The 13,652-nt window shown below is 40.1% G+C and overlaps 1 protein-coding gene and 1 long non-coding RNA gene across 14 annotated transcripts in view; both read right to left on the bottom strand.

The window, feature by feature from the left end:
• Window positions 1–1,193: 1,193 nt before the first annotated feature.
• LOC143283880 (uncharacterized) lies at window positions 1,194–2,080 on the bottom strand. Its single transcript, XR_013055461.1, has 2 exons — window positions 1,450–2,080; window positions 1,194–1,414 (listed from the first exon to the last, which is right to left on the bottom strand). It is a non-coding gene; the product is annotated as an uncharacterized LOC143283880 (long non-coding RNA).
• Window positions 2,081–2,087: 7 nt separating this feature from the next.
• Window positions 2,088–13,652, bottom strand: part of LOC143283876 (chromosome-associated kinesin KIF4A-like) — a 178,649-nt gene continuing 167,084 nt past the window's right edge. For 10 of the 13 annotated variants that reach the window (XM_076590258.1, XM_076590259.1, XM_076590260.1 and 7 more), the window contains 6 exons: window positions 12,917–13,003; window positions 11,572–11,649; window positions 10,306–10,404; window positions 8,213–8,377; window positions 5,007–5,141; window positions 2,088–3,311 (listed from right to left, as the gene is read on the bottom strand). In XM_076590258.1, coding sequence (XP_076446373.1) covers window positions 2,970–3,311; window positions 5,007–5,141; window positions 8,213–8,377; window positions 10,306–10,404; window positions 11,572–11,649; window positions 12,917–13,003 — 906 coding nt within the window. In that variant the 3' untranslated portion in view covers window positions 2,088–2,969. The remainder of the gene's footprint in view (window positions 3,312–5,006; window positions 5,142–8,212; window positions 8,378–10,305; window positions 10,405–11,571; window positions 11,650–12,916; window positions 13,004–13,652) is intronic. The other 3 variants (XM_076590263.1, XM_076590262.1, XM_076590264.1) reach the window with 3 other exon arrangements.

Here is a 13,652-nt window from a genome sequence, read left to right as displayed (position 1 = left end):
TTAAATGGTTCTGGTTGAAATGTTTTTATTCTCTCCCTCTCTCTTCCTTCTCTCTCCCCTATCACACTGTGCCTTCAGTCCTTCAGGTGGCACTTCCATGCCTAAAGATTAGAGCAAGAATAAAACAGGTGAGAGTTCCATCCAGGCGTCTGATTTCAATGCAGCTACTGCTTGACTGTGTGAAGAGTCATTAGTGGCACTGCACAGAAGTGTTGACCAGATTCCTCCAGGTATGGCAGCATTTTCTATTTCAACATACTGGATTCTTCCTTCAGCGACAGTGACACTAGGATAATCACAGCAAAACCCTCTCAAGTGGTTACACCTTTCTTCCTTTTGCTGACTCAACAGAAAAGGGTTTTTGTAGCATTTTTCTTTTCCCCCTTCATCGTTTTTCCTATTATCACTTTTCTGTTCACACCTAGTTCTTTGTCCATGTGCTTCTTTTTGAAATAATTGACAATATCCTTGCAAAATTTTTCTTAATTTTGAGCGTTTATATGGGCTTTTTAATTGTTTATGTGTGCTCATGTCTCTGTGTGTGAGTGAGAGAGAGAGAGAAATGCAAACATTAAAATAATATCAAAACACACAAATGATGCTTTGGCAGTTGAAGCACTGCGTTTTATTAAACATAACCACTGCAGACTGACGGTTTCCTCATCCTGCCCAACATTTCCATGCTCACAGGTACAACGCAACCACTGTCAGCAGTCAACTAACATGATCCGCATATACTGATATTGCACCACACACAAATAACCATGTCAGTCAGAAAGAAAAGTACAGCAAATTTCCTGCAAGCATTAAAGCTCTAATTTGTGTACCATATATCAAAGGAAGAAAAACAAAAAAGGAAGAAAAACAAAAAAGGAAGAAAACCAGGAGCAGCCACTGTCGGTATGCAAGATTTTCCACCAGACACATCTCAAGGTTTTCTAGTTGGATACAACTCCCAAGTCCAGCATTAGCCAACTCTACAGGCTATTCACAGGACACAATCAAGGTTGCTTACTGGGACATGTTCACTGGGATACCTGTCTTGTGGATCATCAAGTAGATCCCCTCCAATCTACAAGGACCTCTCTGGATAGTAGAATACCTCCAGGTCATCCACAAGGACTTCTATGGATAGAACACCCACAAGCCATCCACAAGGACCTCTCTGGATAGCATAACACCAGGTTTTTAAGGACCTCTGGATAGTAAAACACCCCCAGGTCATCCACAAGGACCTCTGGATAGTAGAACACCAGGTTTTCAAGGACCTCTGGATAGTAGAACACCATGTTTTTAAGGACCTCTGGATAGTAGAACACCCTCAGGTCATCCACAAGGACCTCTCTGGATAGAACCCTCCATGGACCCACAAGGACCTCTCTGGATAGTAGAACACCACTTTATCCACAAGGACCTCTCTGGATAGTAGAACACATTATCCACAAGGACCTCTCTGGATAGTAGAACACCTCCACGTTATCCACAAGAACAGCCCTGCACTACTCAAGGGGGTGTGCTAGAACACCTCCCTGTGAAAGCCTCTCTGTGATATCCATCACGGCTGTGCTGTGGGTTATTCAGAGCCCACACTCAAGTTATCGTGGTATTCACCACCTGCAGGCAGCTGGAAGTGCTACAAGGGGGAGGGATGTCTGCACAAGTCCAGAAGAATTGCAGGGAAGCTGATTCATTTGGATCACTTGAAAAAAAAACTTTGTGAAAAACAAACATACCAGCACTGGCATCACAGATGCGTGAAAAATCGTTCAAAACATGAGGGGAAAAAAATCTGTTGAAAATCTTTAAAACAAATCTAGACTACTACTTTAGAGACAAACATGCTTTGAGATTTCAATCAACAGAGTGCAGCACACCTGTCAGCTCCAGAAACTGACCAAGAATGACGTACAAAAGCTAATAAATACATGTATTCAGAAAAAAAGAAGAATAAGAAGTAATATTCAATGATGATTACAACTAACTGTACATTTTTACCCAGTAAATAAGATTACAAAAACTTGGTGAATTTTACAGGAATGACAGACGAGAAGACAAAGAAAATGTATCGCAGTCTGTCTCCTCTCTCAGCTACTAAAGGACTATATAAACAAGCAATGCTCACTCCCAAAGTACAATTCACACACTACAATTATGTTTATACTAATGCAATACAGAAAAAAAGTCACATCTGAAGCACAAGCATTTTGTACAACCATGTCAAGTATGGAATCGTCCACACGTAAGTCAAATCTTCAGCACAATCAATTACTGACAAGCATTTTCCACATCCATGTTAACTGTGGAAGTACTCTGAGACCAACTTCCACCAAGTTACAGGCATTTTGCCACCAGTTTAGTTTTTGATGATTTGGGGGAAATAATGTAAATGCACAATTGAGCTTTTTTCTTCTTAAATCATGAGATCCTTCAAATTATTTTGTTTCAGTAGAGTTTGGTTCAATTTAATGTGTTCGTAAAAATGTGCAGATGTGTCCTCTGTACAATGTTGGGTGGAGATGTGTGTGTCTGAAAAGACAATGAAATGGTAAAGTGTTTTTCATTTGTATGTAAACATGCATCTGTGTGAGTGCTGACATTGAGAACAAAATGTGTGCTGTTGCACAGGTTAAGATAAGACAAGGAAAGTGGGTCTTTGACCAGTGGTGATCATCAGACAACTCAACATCAGACATCAACAGCAACATTTAGGAACAAAAAGTTGTCCTTTTAGGTTCCGCTTTTCTAGGCTTAATGTAACATGGACAATTTGTACCATGACTGCTGATGATAGAATGTGCATGGTGTGTTGGTGGACCAAATGAAGATTCATCCTTACTGATGCTTTTATCCTTCTACACATGGAGTGGAACATGACTGCTTCCCTCTGGATGTGGAAAGTGTGAATGGAAAGGCAGTACTTACAGAAGGTCTGGTCACATTTTGTTCACAGAGACCACACGCTGAGGTCATCACTTGGGCAGACTGAAGTAGCTGAGGTTCTTGGTACTCAAGATGGTGCGCCTACGCTTGGAGTTCTCCGTCTTGAACTCCTCAGACTCAATGAAGGTCACTTGCCCAGTCCGCTTGCCGGGTTTCATGAAGATGGGAGTTGGTTTCTCGAATTCATCAGAGCTGCGGACCTGCTCGGTGTGGATGAGATCCAACAGTTTTGTTTTGGAGCTCCTGGTGGTCTTCTTGTTGGTCAGCGTGCGCAGCACTCTGGGCGGGGCCTTCACCACCTGACTGTCACCGTCACCAGACTCTATGACGACGGTGCTGTTCATCACACTGCTGCTGCTGCTGCTCACCGTCTGTGGACACAGACACATGGACAGTGACACAGACAAACATGGACAGTCACAGACAGACACATGGACAGTGACACACAGACACACATGGACAGTGACACAGACACATGGACAGTGACACACAGACACACATGGACAGTGACACAGACACATGGACAGTGACACAGACACACATGGACAGTGACACAGACACATGAACAGTGACACAGACACATGGACAGTGACACAGACACACATGGACAGTCACAGACAGACACATGGACAGTGACACAGACACACATGGACAGTCACAGACACATGGACAGTGACACAGATACATGGACAGTCACACAGACACACATGGACAGTCACACAGACACATGGACAGTCACACACAGACAGACACATGGACAGTGACACAGATACATGGACAGTCACACAGACACACATGGACAGTCACACACAGACAGACACATGGACAGTCACACAGACACATGGACAGTCACACAGACACATGGACAGTCACACAGACACACATGGACAGTCACACAGACACATGGACAGTCACACACAGACAGACACATGGACAGTCACACAGACACATGGACAGTCACAGACACACATAGTGTCACACAGACACACGGGGTCAATCACACACAGACACAGCAACACACACATGGACAGTCACACACAGACACAGCAACACACACATGGGCAGTCACACACAGACACAGCAACACATGGACAGTCATACTCAACACATCTGATGTGTCAACAAAATTAATCAATGTGATAATTTAGCTGTGTATTTTTGTTTCTTGTATGTGAAAGAGATTATGTATGAAAGCCATTGTCATAATGAAGCATCAACATAAAAGAACATTCTTTGCAAGGATTTTTTTTTTAAATTGATCAATAAAAAAAAGGAGAAAAATCTGCTAATGTACTTTCAGCTGAATATTTACACATTCTTTGATAATAATATCAGTCAATACATTACCAGTTTCTGTAGACAGTGGTACTGGATTTAAAAAAACAGATTATATGCCACACAACTGTAAAGCAATGGAAAGACACTAGAACAAAGTCTGCCTCTCACTTGTTATGTATTCTCATGAACACACACAAGTACACAACTTATATGTGTATATGTGCACATTTATGCATTATAGAAAAAACAATCATGGACACAATGCAGTTTCAGTTTCGAGGAGATGTCAAATCGTGTGGACTGATCCTTATACGTTACACCACACCTGCTGATAAAAAAACAATAAGAAAGAAAGAAAAAAAGATTAAACATAAATGAGTTTATCAGGCTTTGAGGTATGCCTATATCAATGTGTCTATTGTATAGCAACAGTATAAAAGTCAAATAAACAGGAAAAGATGTCAGTATAATACTTACCACATTATGAAATAGTGACACAACTGTAAGAAGCAAAACAGCAGTGCTTATTCACACAAGCAAACAATTGTAAACAACAGTACTTATATATGCAAGTAAACAATTGAAAACAGTACTTATTCATGCAACATGCAAGCAAACAATTGTAAACAACAGTATTTATTCACACAAGCAAACAATTATCACCCACATCACCAATTAAAAGAAAAGGCCTCAAGCATGCACTCTGTCCTATACCCCCCCCCCTCCCCCCCACATAACCATACTGGAACTTGTGCATCCTACCCCATGCCCAGGGACATGTCACTCACTGTGTCAGGCGGCTTGTTTTGACACACACTGTCCTCACAGCCACACTCTGCAGCACAGCGCCGACCACCCCTGTTGCAGGAACACCGCTTGGTGCTGCAGTCACTCTTACAGCCACACTGAGAACCAGACGTCCTCTGCAACAGTCATCATGTCCATAACATTACAATAGTCATCATGTCCATAACATAACAGTCATCGTGTCCACAACATTACAATAGTTATCATGTCCACAACATAACAGTCATCATGTCCATAACATTACAGTCATCGTGTCCATAACATAAGTCATTGTGTCCATAACATTACAACAGTTATCATGTCCATAACATTACAGCCATCATGTCCATAACATTACAGTCATCATGTCCATAACATTACAGTCATCCTGTCCATAACATAACAGTCATCATGTCCATAACATGACAGTCATCGTGTCCATAACATAACAGTCATCGTGTCCATAACATTACAATAGTTATCATGTCCATAACATTACAGTCATCATGTCCTTAACATTACAGCCACACTGAGAACCAGACGTCCTCTGCAACAGTCATCATGTCCATAACATTACAGCCATCATGTCCATAACATTACAATAGTCATGTCCATAACATTACAGTCATCATGTATATAACATTACAACAGTTATAATGTCCATAACATTACAATAGTCATGTCCATGACATAACAGTCATCATGTCCATAACATTACAGCCACACTGAGAACCAGACGACCTCTGCAACAGTCGTCATGTCCATAACATAAGAGTCATCATGTCCATAACATTACAATAGTCATCATGTCCATAACATAACAGTCATCATGACCATAACATTACAATAGTCATCATGTCCATAACATAACAGTCATCATGTCCATAGCATTACAATAGTCATCATGTCCATAACATTACGGTCATCATGTCCATAAAATAACAGTCATCATGTCCATAACATTACAATAGTCATCATGTCCATAACATAACAGTCATCATGACCATAACATTACAACAGTCGTCATGTCCATAACATTATAGTCATCACGTCCATTACATTACAACAGCTATCATGTCCATAACATTATAGTCATGTCCATAACATTACAACAGTCATCCATAACATTACAACAGTCATCATCCATAACATTACAGATATCATGCCCATAACATTACAGTCATCGTGTACAAAAGATTACAGTCATCATGACATGTCCATGACGAGGAGTGAAAAACCTCTCATCCAAAAAATCTTGGCCCAGACTTGCACAGAAAATTGAAATATACAGTCATAAAAAAAAAAACACATCTTGGCCCAGACTTGCACAGAAAAATGAAATATACAGTCATAAAAAAAAAAAAAAAATCTTGGCCCAGACTCGCACAGAAAAGTGAAATATAGTCATAAATAAAACATCTTGGCCCAGACTCGCACAGAAAAGTGAAACACACAGTCATAAAAAAAACATCTTGGCCCAGACTCGCACAGAAAAGTGAAATATACAGTCATAAAAAAAACATCTTGGCCCAGACTCGCACAGAAAAGTGAAATATACAGTCATAAAAAAAACCATCTCGGCCCAGACTCGCACTATCACTCACTCACTCACACAAAATCGAACACAGGTCTTTTCATTGAAAACAGTAATATCAGTTGAACATTTAAAGAAATGTTGGAATATTTTCTTCCCTGCATTATGTGAAATCCTGTCATCATCAGAACAGTTCTTCCCTAAACTATGTGAAATCCTGTTATCAGAACAGTTCTTCCCTACATTATGTGAAATCCTGTCATCATCAGAACAGTTCTTCCCTACAGTATGTGAAATCATGTCATCATCAGAACAGCTCTTCCCTACATGATGTGAAATCCTGTCATCAGAACAGTTCTACCCTACATTATGTGAAATCCTGTCATCATCAGAACAGTTCTACCCTACATTATGTGAAATCCTGTCATCATCAGAACAGTTCTTCCCTACATTATGTGAAATCCTGTCATCATCAGAACAGTTCTTCCCTACATTATGTGAAATCCTGTCATCATCAGAACAGTTCTTCCCTACATGATGTGAAATCCTGTCATCATCAGAACAGTTCTACCCTACATACATGATGTGAAATCCTGTCATCATCAGAACAGTTCTACCCTACATTATGTGAAATCCTGTCATCATCAGAACAGTTCTACCCTACATACATGATGTGAAATCCTGTCATCAGAACAGTTCTTCCCTACAGTATGTGAAATCCTGTCATCATCAGAACAGTTCTACCCTACATAATGTGAAATCCTGTCATCAGAACAGTTCTTCCCTACAGTATGTGAAATCCTGTCATCATCAGAACAGTTCTTACCTACATTATGTGAAATCCTGTCTTCATCAGAACAGTTCTTACCTACATTATGTGAAATCCTGTCTTCGTCAGAACAGTTCTTACCTACATTATGTGAAATCCTGTCTTCGTCAGAACAGTTCTTACCTACATTATGTGAAATCCTAATTCTGATTGTAAAGAGTTTCATGAACATTACACCATATGTGTCTGTAAAGAGGTTCCTATGATAACTGAACACTACACCGTATATGTCTGTAAACAGGTTCCTATGATAACTGAACACTACACCGTATATGTCTGTAAAGAGGTTCCTATGGTTCCTATTATGTGAAATCCTGTCATCATCAGAACAGTTCTTCCCTACATTATGTGAAATCCTGTCATCAGAACAGTTCTTCCCTGCATTATGTGAAATCCTGTCATCATCAGAACAGTTCTTCCCTACATTATGTGAAACCCTGTCATCATCAGAACAGTTCTTCCCTACATTATGTGAAATCCTGTCATCAGAACAGTTCTTCCCTAAATGATGTGAAATCCTGTCATCATCAGAACAGTTCTACCCTACATTATGTGAAATCCTGTCATCATCAGAACAGTTCTTCCCTACATTATGTGAAATCCTGTCACCATCAGAACAGTTCTTCCCTGCATTATGTGAAATCCTGTCACCATCAGAACAGTTCTTCCCTGCATTATGTGAAATCCTGTCACCATCAGAACTGTTCTACCCTACATACATTATGTGAAATCCTGTCATCATAACAGTTCTACCCTACATACATTAAGTGAAATCCTGTCATCATCAGAACAGTTCTTCCCTACATTATGTGAAATCCTGTCATCATCAGAACAGCTCTTCCCACCTTTGCATGTCTTTGGTTCAAGAAAGGAGTCAGTCTCCAGTTTGGGTCGTTGTCTTCATCGTCATTGTCGCAGTCGTCATCTGTTTCCACACTGGATCCACCTGGCGTCTCTGGGGTGTTGGGCACTGGTGGCATTTTCTTCACACCGGCAGCTTTCCACTGAAACTATAGTAACACAACACTTTCCACTGAAACCATAGTAACATAACACTTTCCTCTTTTAATTCAAAGTCACACAATGTTTTCCGTCACACAACACTTAGCAATGGACAGGGCAGACGAGTGGAATTCATCAATAATGTACCTGAATGTCATGAAATTCTGGCAATAATAAAAGATCATCTTTGGTATTCTCATTCACTAGTTACCTTTGCAGATACACTACATCAAAATGTTAAGTTCTAAGTTGCCTGATGTTGTTGTCAAAACAGATTTCTTTGTGTAAAATTCTGTAGAGAGAGTGCATCACCGTTCTTTTACTGACAGCTTGTGCCACTGGTTACTCAGCCATCAAAGGAGATGTTTATGCTGCATTAGGCATTGGGTATGTGTTTAATGCAGTGCGTTCAATGTGTGTTAAATACAGTGTGTTCAATCTCTGTTCAATGCAAAATTCAATGTGTTTAATGCAGTGCGTTCAATGTGTGTTAAATAGTGTGTTCAATCTCTGTTCAATGCAAAGTTCAATGTGTGCTCAGTGCAGTGCGTTCAATGTGTGTTAAATACAGTGTGTTCAATGCAAAGTTCAATGTGTGCTCGATGCAGTGTGTTCGATGTGTGTTAACTCTCTCCATACGAACGGCAAAAGAGACAGCATTTCACCCCAGTTACCATCATTAAAATATTGCAAGCGGAAGGCTCTTATACTGAAGAGGTGAATGTTGACAAAGAATACCACAATTCTGACGACGGAAGCTAAAGGTTGGGTCATTCAGACACCCACTGGACATCCGAGGGGTCTGTGTAGAGGAGAAGAGAGGACTGGCCGTACTGAGTGAGTTAAATACAGTGTGTTCAATCTCTGTTCAATGCAAAGTTCAATGTGTGCTCAATGCAGTGTGTTCAGTGTGTGTTAAATACAGTGTGTTCAATTCCTGTTCAATGCAAAGTTCAATGTGTTTAATGCAGTGCGTTCAATGTGTGTTAAATAGTGTGTTCTATCTCTGTTCAATGCAAAGTTCAATGTGCGCTCAATGCAGTGTATTCAGTGTGACAACAATGGCTGAAATTCTGCAAAAGTCAACTATGAAGTCCTGCAGTGGATAGATGGAATGAGTGAGTGATAATGAAAAACACCACCAACACTGTTACACAGCGTCATGGCTAAACACAGTGTGTGCGTGCCTAGTTTGTTTGTTTGTGTGTGTGTGTGTGTGTGTGTGCATGTGTCTGTGTGTGTGTGTGTGATAGTGTGTGTGTGTGTGTGTGTCTGTGTGTGTGTGATAGTGTGTGTGTGATAGTGTGTGTGTGTGTGATAGTGTGTGTGTGTGTGTGTGTGTGTGTGTGTGTGTATGTGCAAACAAGCACACATGTACCGGGGTTCAAAGTACATTTATTTATCTCTGAATGTCTGTATCATGAGCTAAGAAAGCAAAGCAGAGTGTTTGTGAGCCAAGCATGTCTGTGCAAACATGCACACATATCTCTGAACGTGTGTATTATGTACAGAGTAAGCAAAGCAGTGTATGCAAGCTAAGCGTGTGTGTGCAAATATATCTCTGAATGTGTGTATAATGTACAGAGTAAGCAAAGCAGTGTATGCGAGCCACGCACATCTTTGCAAACATATCTCTGAATGTGTGTATTCTGTACAGCATAAGCAAAGCAGTGTATGTGAGCTGTGTGTGTGCAAACATGTACACGTATCTCTGAATGTGTGTATAATGTACAGAGAAAGCAAAGCAATGTTTGCGAGCCACACACATCTTTGCAAACATATATCTGAATGTGTGTATTATGTGCAGAGCAAACAAAGCAGTGTATGTGAGCTAAGCGTATGTGTGTAAACATGCACACATATCTGTGAATGTGTGTTACTGTGTATCATGTATGCAGTGAGCTCAGCCTCAATATGGCACAAGCTAAGTAGCAACCTGAGGTTTAGGACGGGGGGTCCGAAATGGTGAGCTATCTGGGTCGGTGATGCTGGGCATCAGTGCAATCTTCCCATCATACATCATGCCCGTCATCCTCTGCAATGCCAATCATACACTGCCACAACGCCGATCATACACTGCCACAACACCGATCATACACTGCCACAACACCAGTCATACACTGCCACAACGCCGATCATACACTGCCACAACACCAATCATACACTGCCACAACACCAGTCATACACTGCCACAACGCCGATCATACACTGCCACAACACCAATCATACACTGCCACACTAACTCCATGCTCACAGGTTTCTGTGTGATGACAAAACACCAATCATACACTGCCACAATCATACACTGCCACAACACCAGTCATACACTGTCACAACACCAGTCATACACTGCTACAACACCAGTCATACACTGCCACAACACCAATCATACACTGCCACAACACCAGTCATACACTGTCACAACACCAGTCATACACTGCCACAACACCAGTCATACACTGCCACAACACCAGTCATACACTGCCACACTAACTCCATGCTCACAGGTTTCTGTGTGATGACAAAACACCAATCATACACTGCCACAACATCAATCATACACTGCCACAACACCAGTCATACACTGCCACAACACCAGTCATACACTGCCACACTAACTCCATGCTCACAGGTTTCCCTGTGATGACAAAACACCAATCATACACTGCCACAACATCAATCATACACTGCCACAACACCAGTCATACACTGTCACAACACCAGTCATACACTGCCACACTAACTCCATGCTCACAGGTTTCCCTGTGATGACAAAACAACCAACACTGATCCACAGTGAACGTTCTGAAATATGAAAAAGTTCTGCACTTTAGGAAAAGAATGAAGTTATTTGTATCCAGTCATTTTCTTCTTACTAAGTAAGAACACAAAAATCTGAAAGTGCATCACCATAAAACATAAAATGACAAAAAAATGTAACCTTTTAAATATCCACTCCAAACATCCCTCATGCACACAATGTACATGGAATTAGAGACATGTATTTTTCACTTTTTTTCAGGTAAATTCAGAAATCATCTTGGAGTGGATTTACTGAACAGAAAAGGTACCTGCTCCAAGGAGTAATAAATGTTTATTGAAAAAAAACACCAGTCAAAAGTTAAATATTTTGAGACAGCCAAAAATATTCTTTTTTTCCCCCAACCCCAGCATCTTGACTTGAGACGTAAGAACAACTCACCCTTCTCAGTTCTTCACACTCAGCAGATTTCTTCTCCAGTTCTTCAACCACAGCAGACATCTTGCTCAGCTCAGCTGCCTGTACAGACACACTTTTTCTCTCTACAAAATGAATTTTCAAAGTTAACATGTTTTATTACTTAAAGTTCGGTCTATAAGCAGTGACTTTTTACCCCAGCTTCAACCTCTGCGGCTTATACAATGATGTGGCTTATTTGCGGATTTTAACGATCCCGGGAGTGTCATGTTCTCGCCTATTCTTAGCTGCCCTTCAACTCACCAAAATCATGATTTCTGTCCATGAATTTTTGGATGAGCTTCAGGATAGTGTACTAACTGTTCATGTTTTATAAATCAAATCCACACACATTAAAGCCTTCAGATCAGCATTCAGTTATACTCTGCTCAAGCGTACACCCTCATCACGCCGAAAACGCAACGTTATGCCTATGATGCAGCCTTCAAATTGAAGGCAATCGACCTAGCAGACGACAGTGCAAGCGACAAACCAGCAGCGACCTCCACCTTCATGTTCATGAAGTGAAAGCGAGGCTTAAGTCAGTGACAAGATGGCGGAGGAAGCTGTGCTGGTTCTCTTCAACTCGGACACTGAAGACGAAGATTTTAGTGGATTCAGTGAGCAGGATGACGTTGAATAAATGTGACTATCCCAAAATTATGGATCTTATTTTCATTGTGTTTATTTATTATTTTTTTGTGGCACTGGCAGTATTTTCGCTTGCTTTTCTTTCTGTTCTTCCCACTTGTGTTTATTTCATAACCTACAGTATTGACAGCTTTTGTGTAGTATCAGTATGTGTTCCGGTACCGGAAATAAGTGCGGCTTATAAACCGGTGTGGCTTATGTATATATAAAATTCAATTTTTTTCCAAAATTTAGTGGGTGCGGCTTATATACCAGTGCGCTCAATAGACCAAACTTTACAGTACATATTTCTGACAATGCTTTCTTGTGGTTTGTATATTGTACAGTGGGAATTGTCTCTACAGAACAAAGCGGTGTGTTGTAAGTGTTACAGCATCAAAGATACTTTAAAAGCGAGCTTTTTAATAGTTTGTTTTGCACGTTTGTTACTTGGCTGGCTGTTCATGGCTGGCTTGTTTTATACTGGGTATTTCTATGACATTCTGGAAAGAACAGCATACACTCACAAAGTGCATTTTTGATATAACATACAAGTAATTGCCTTGTGTGTGTGACAAAATGCATCTGTCTACAAGAAATCCACATAACTTGAAGACTGTCAAAAGCAGAGACAAGCAGCAGACATGCATCAACCACTGATAAATATCATTAGGAAGATAAAAGGCTAAATTAAGCGAACCTGGATGTCTAATTTCTTCCTCAGGGCTTCATCACCACATGTTTCTTCACTCTTCTTGGTCCCTCCCATTCCAAGCAAAAAGAGTGTCTGAAAAAAAAGGAAAAACATTAAAGAAACACCAATATTTGATCCAGATATAATCAACAAGCTACAAGTTATAGAAACACCAATATTTGATCCAGATATAATCAATAAACTACAAGTTATGGAAACACCAATATTTGATCCAGATATAATCAACAAACTACAAGTTATAGAAACACCAATATTTCATCCAGATATAATCAAACTACAAATTATAGAAACACCAATATTTCATCCAGATATAATCAACAAACTACAAGTTACAGAAACACCAATATTTGATCCAGATATAATCAACAAACTACAAGTTATAGAAACACCAATATTTGATCCAGATATAATCAACAAACTACACAGTACAAATGTCTGAAAAAAAAGGGGAAAACATTAATGGTAAGACCAAAATTCAATCCAGATATAATCTACAAACTGGTAACTGACTTTGGTAACTGTGTTTTAATTTTTTTTTTAACACAAGTGTCTCATACACAAAAGTGTTGTCTGTCAGTGTTGTCGGTCAAAGTGTATTCAATGAAGATACTGAGATGTAGTTCTTACAAATTCTGGACATTTTAAAGAATGGTTATATCAGTGTAGAATGTTTAAGAGTTTCACATGTTGTTCATGCTAGACAGAGTTGTACTAGTCAGTG

This window comes from Babylonia areolata, chromosome 7, assembly GCF_041734735.1.
Source record: "Babylonia areolata isolate BAREFJ2019XMU chromosome 7, ASM4173473v1, whole genome shotgun sequence".
Lineage (NCBI taxonomy): Eukaryota > Metazoa > Mollusca > Gastropoda > Neogastropoda > Buccinidae > Babylonia > Babylonia areolata.
This window is presented reverse-complemented; position numbering and strand designations above follow the sequence as displayed.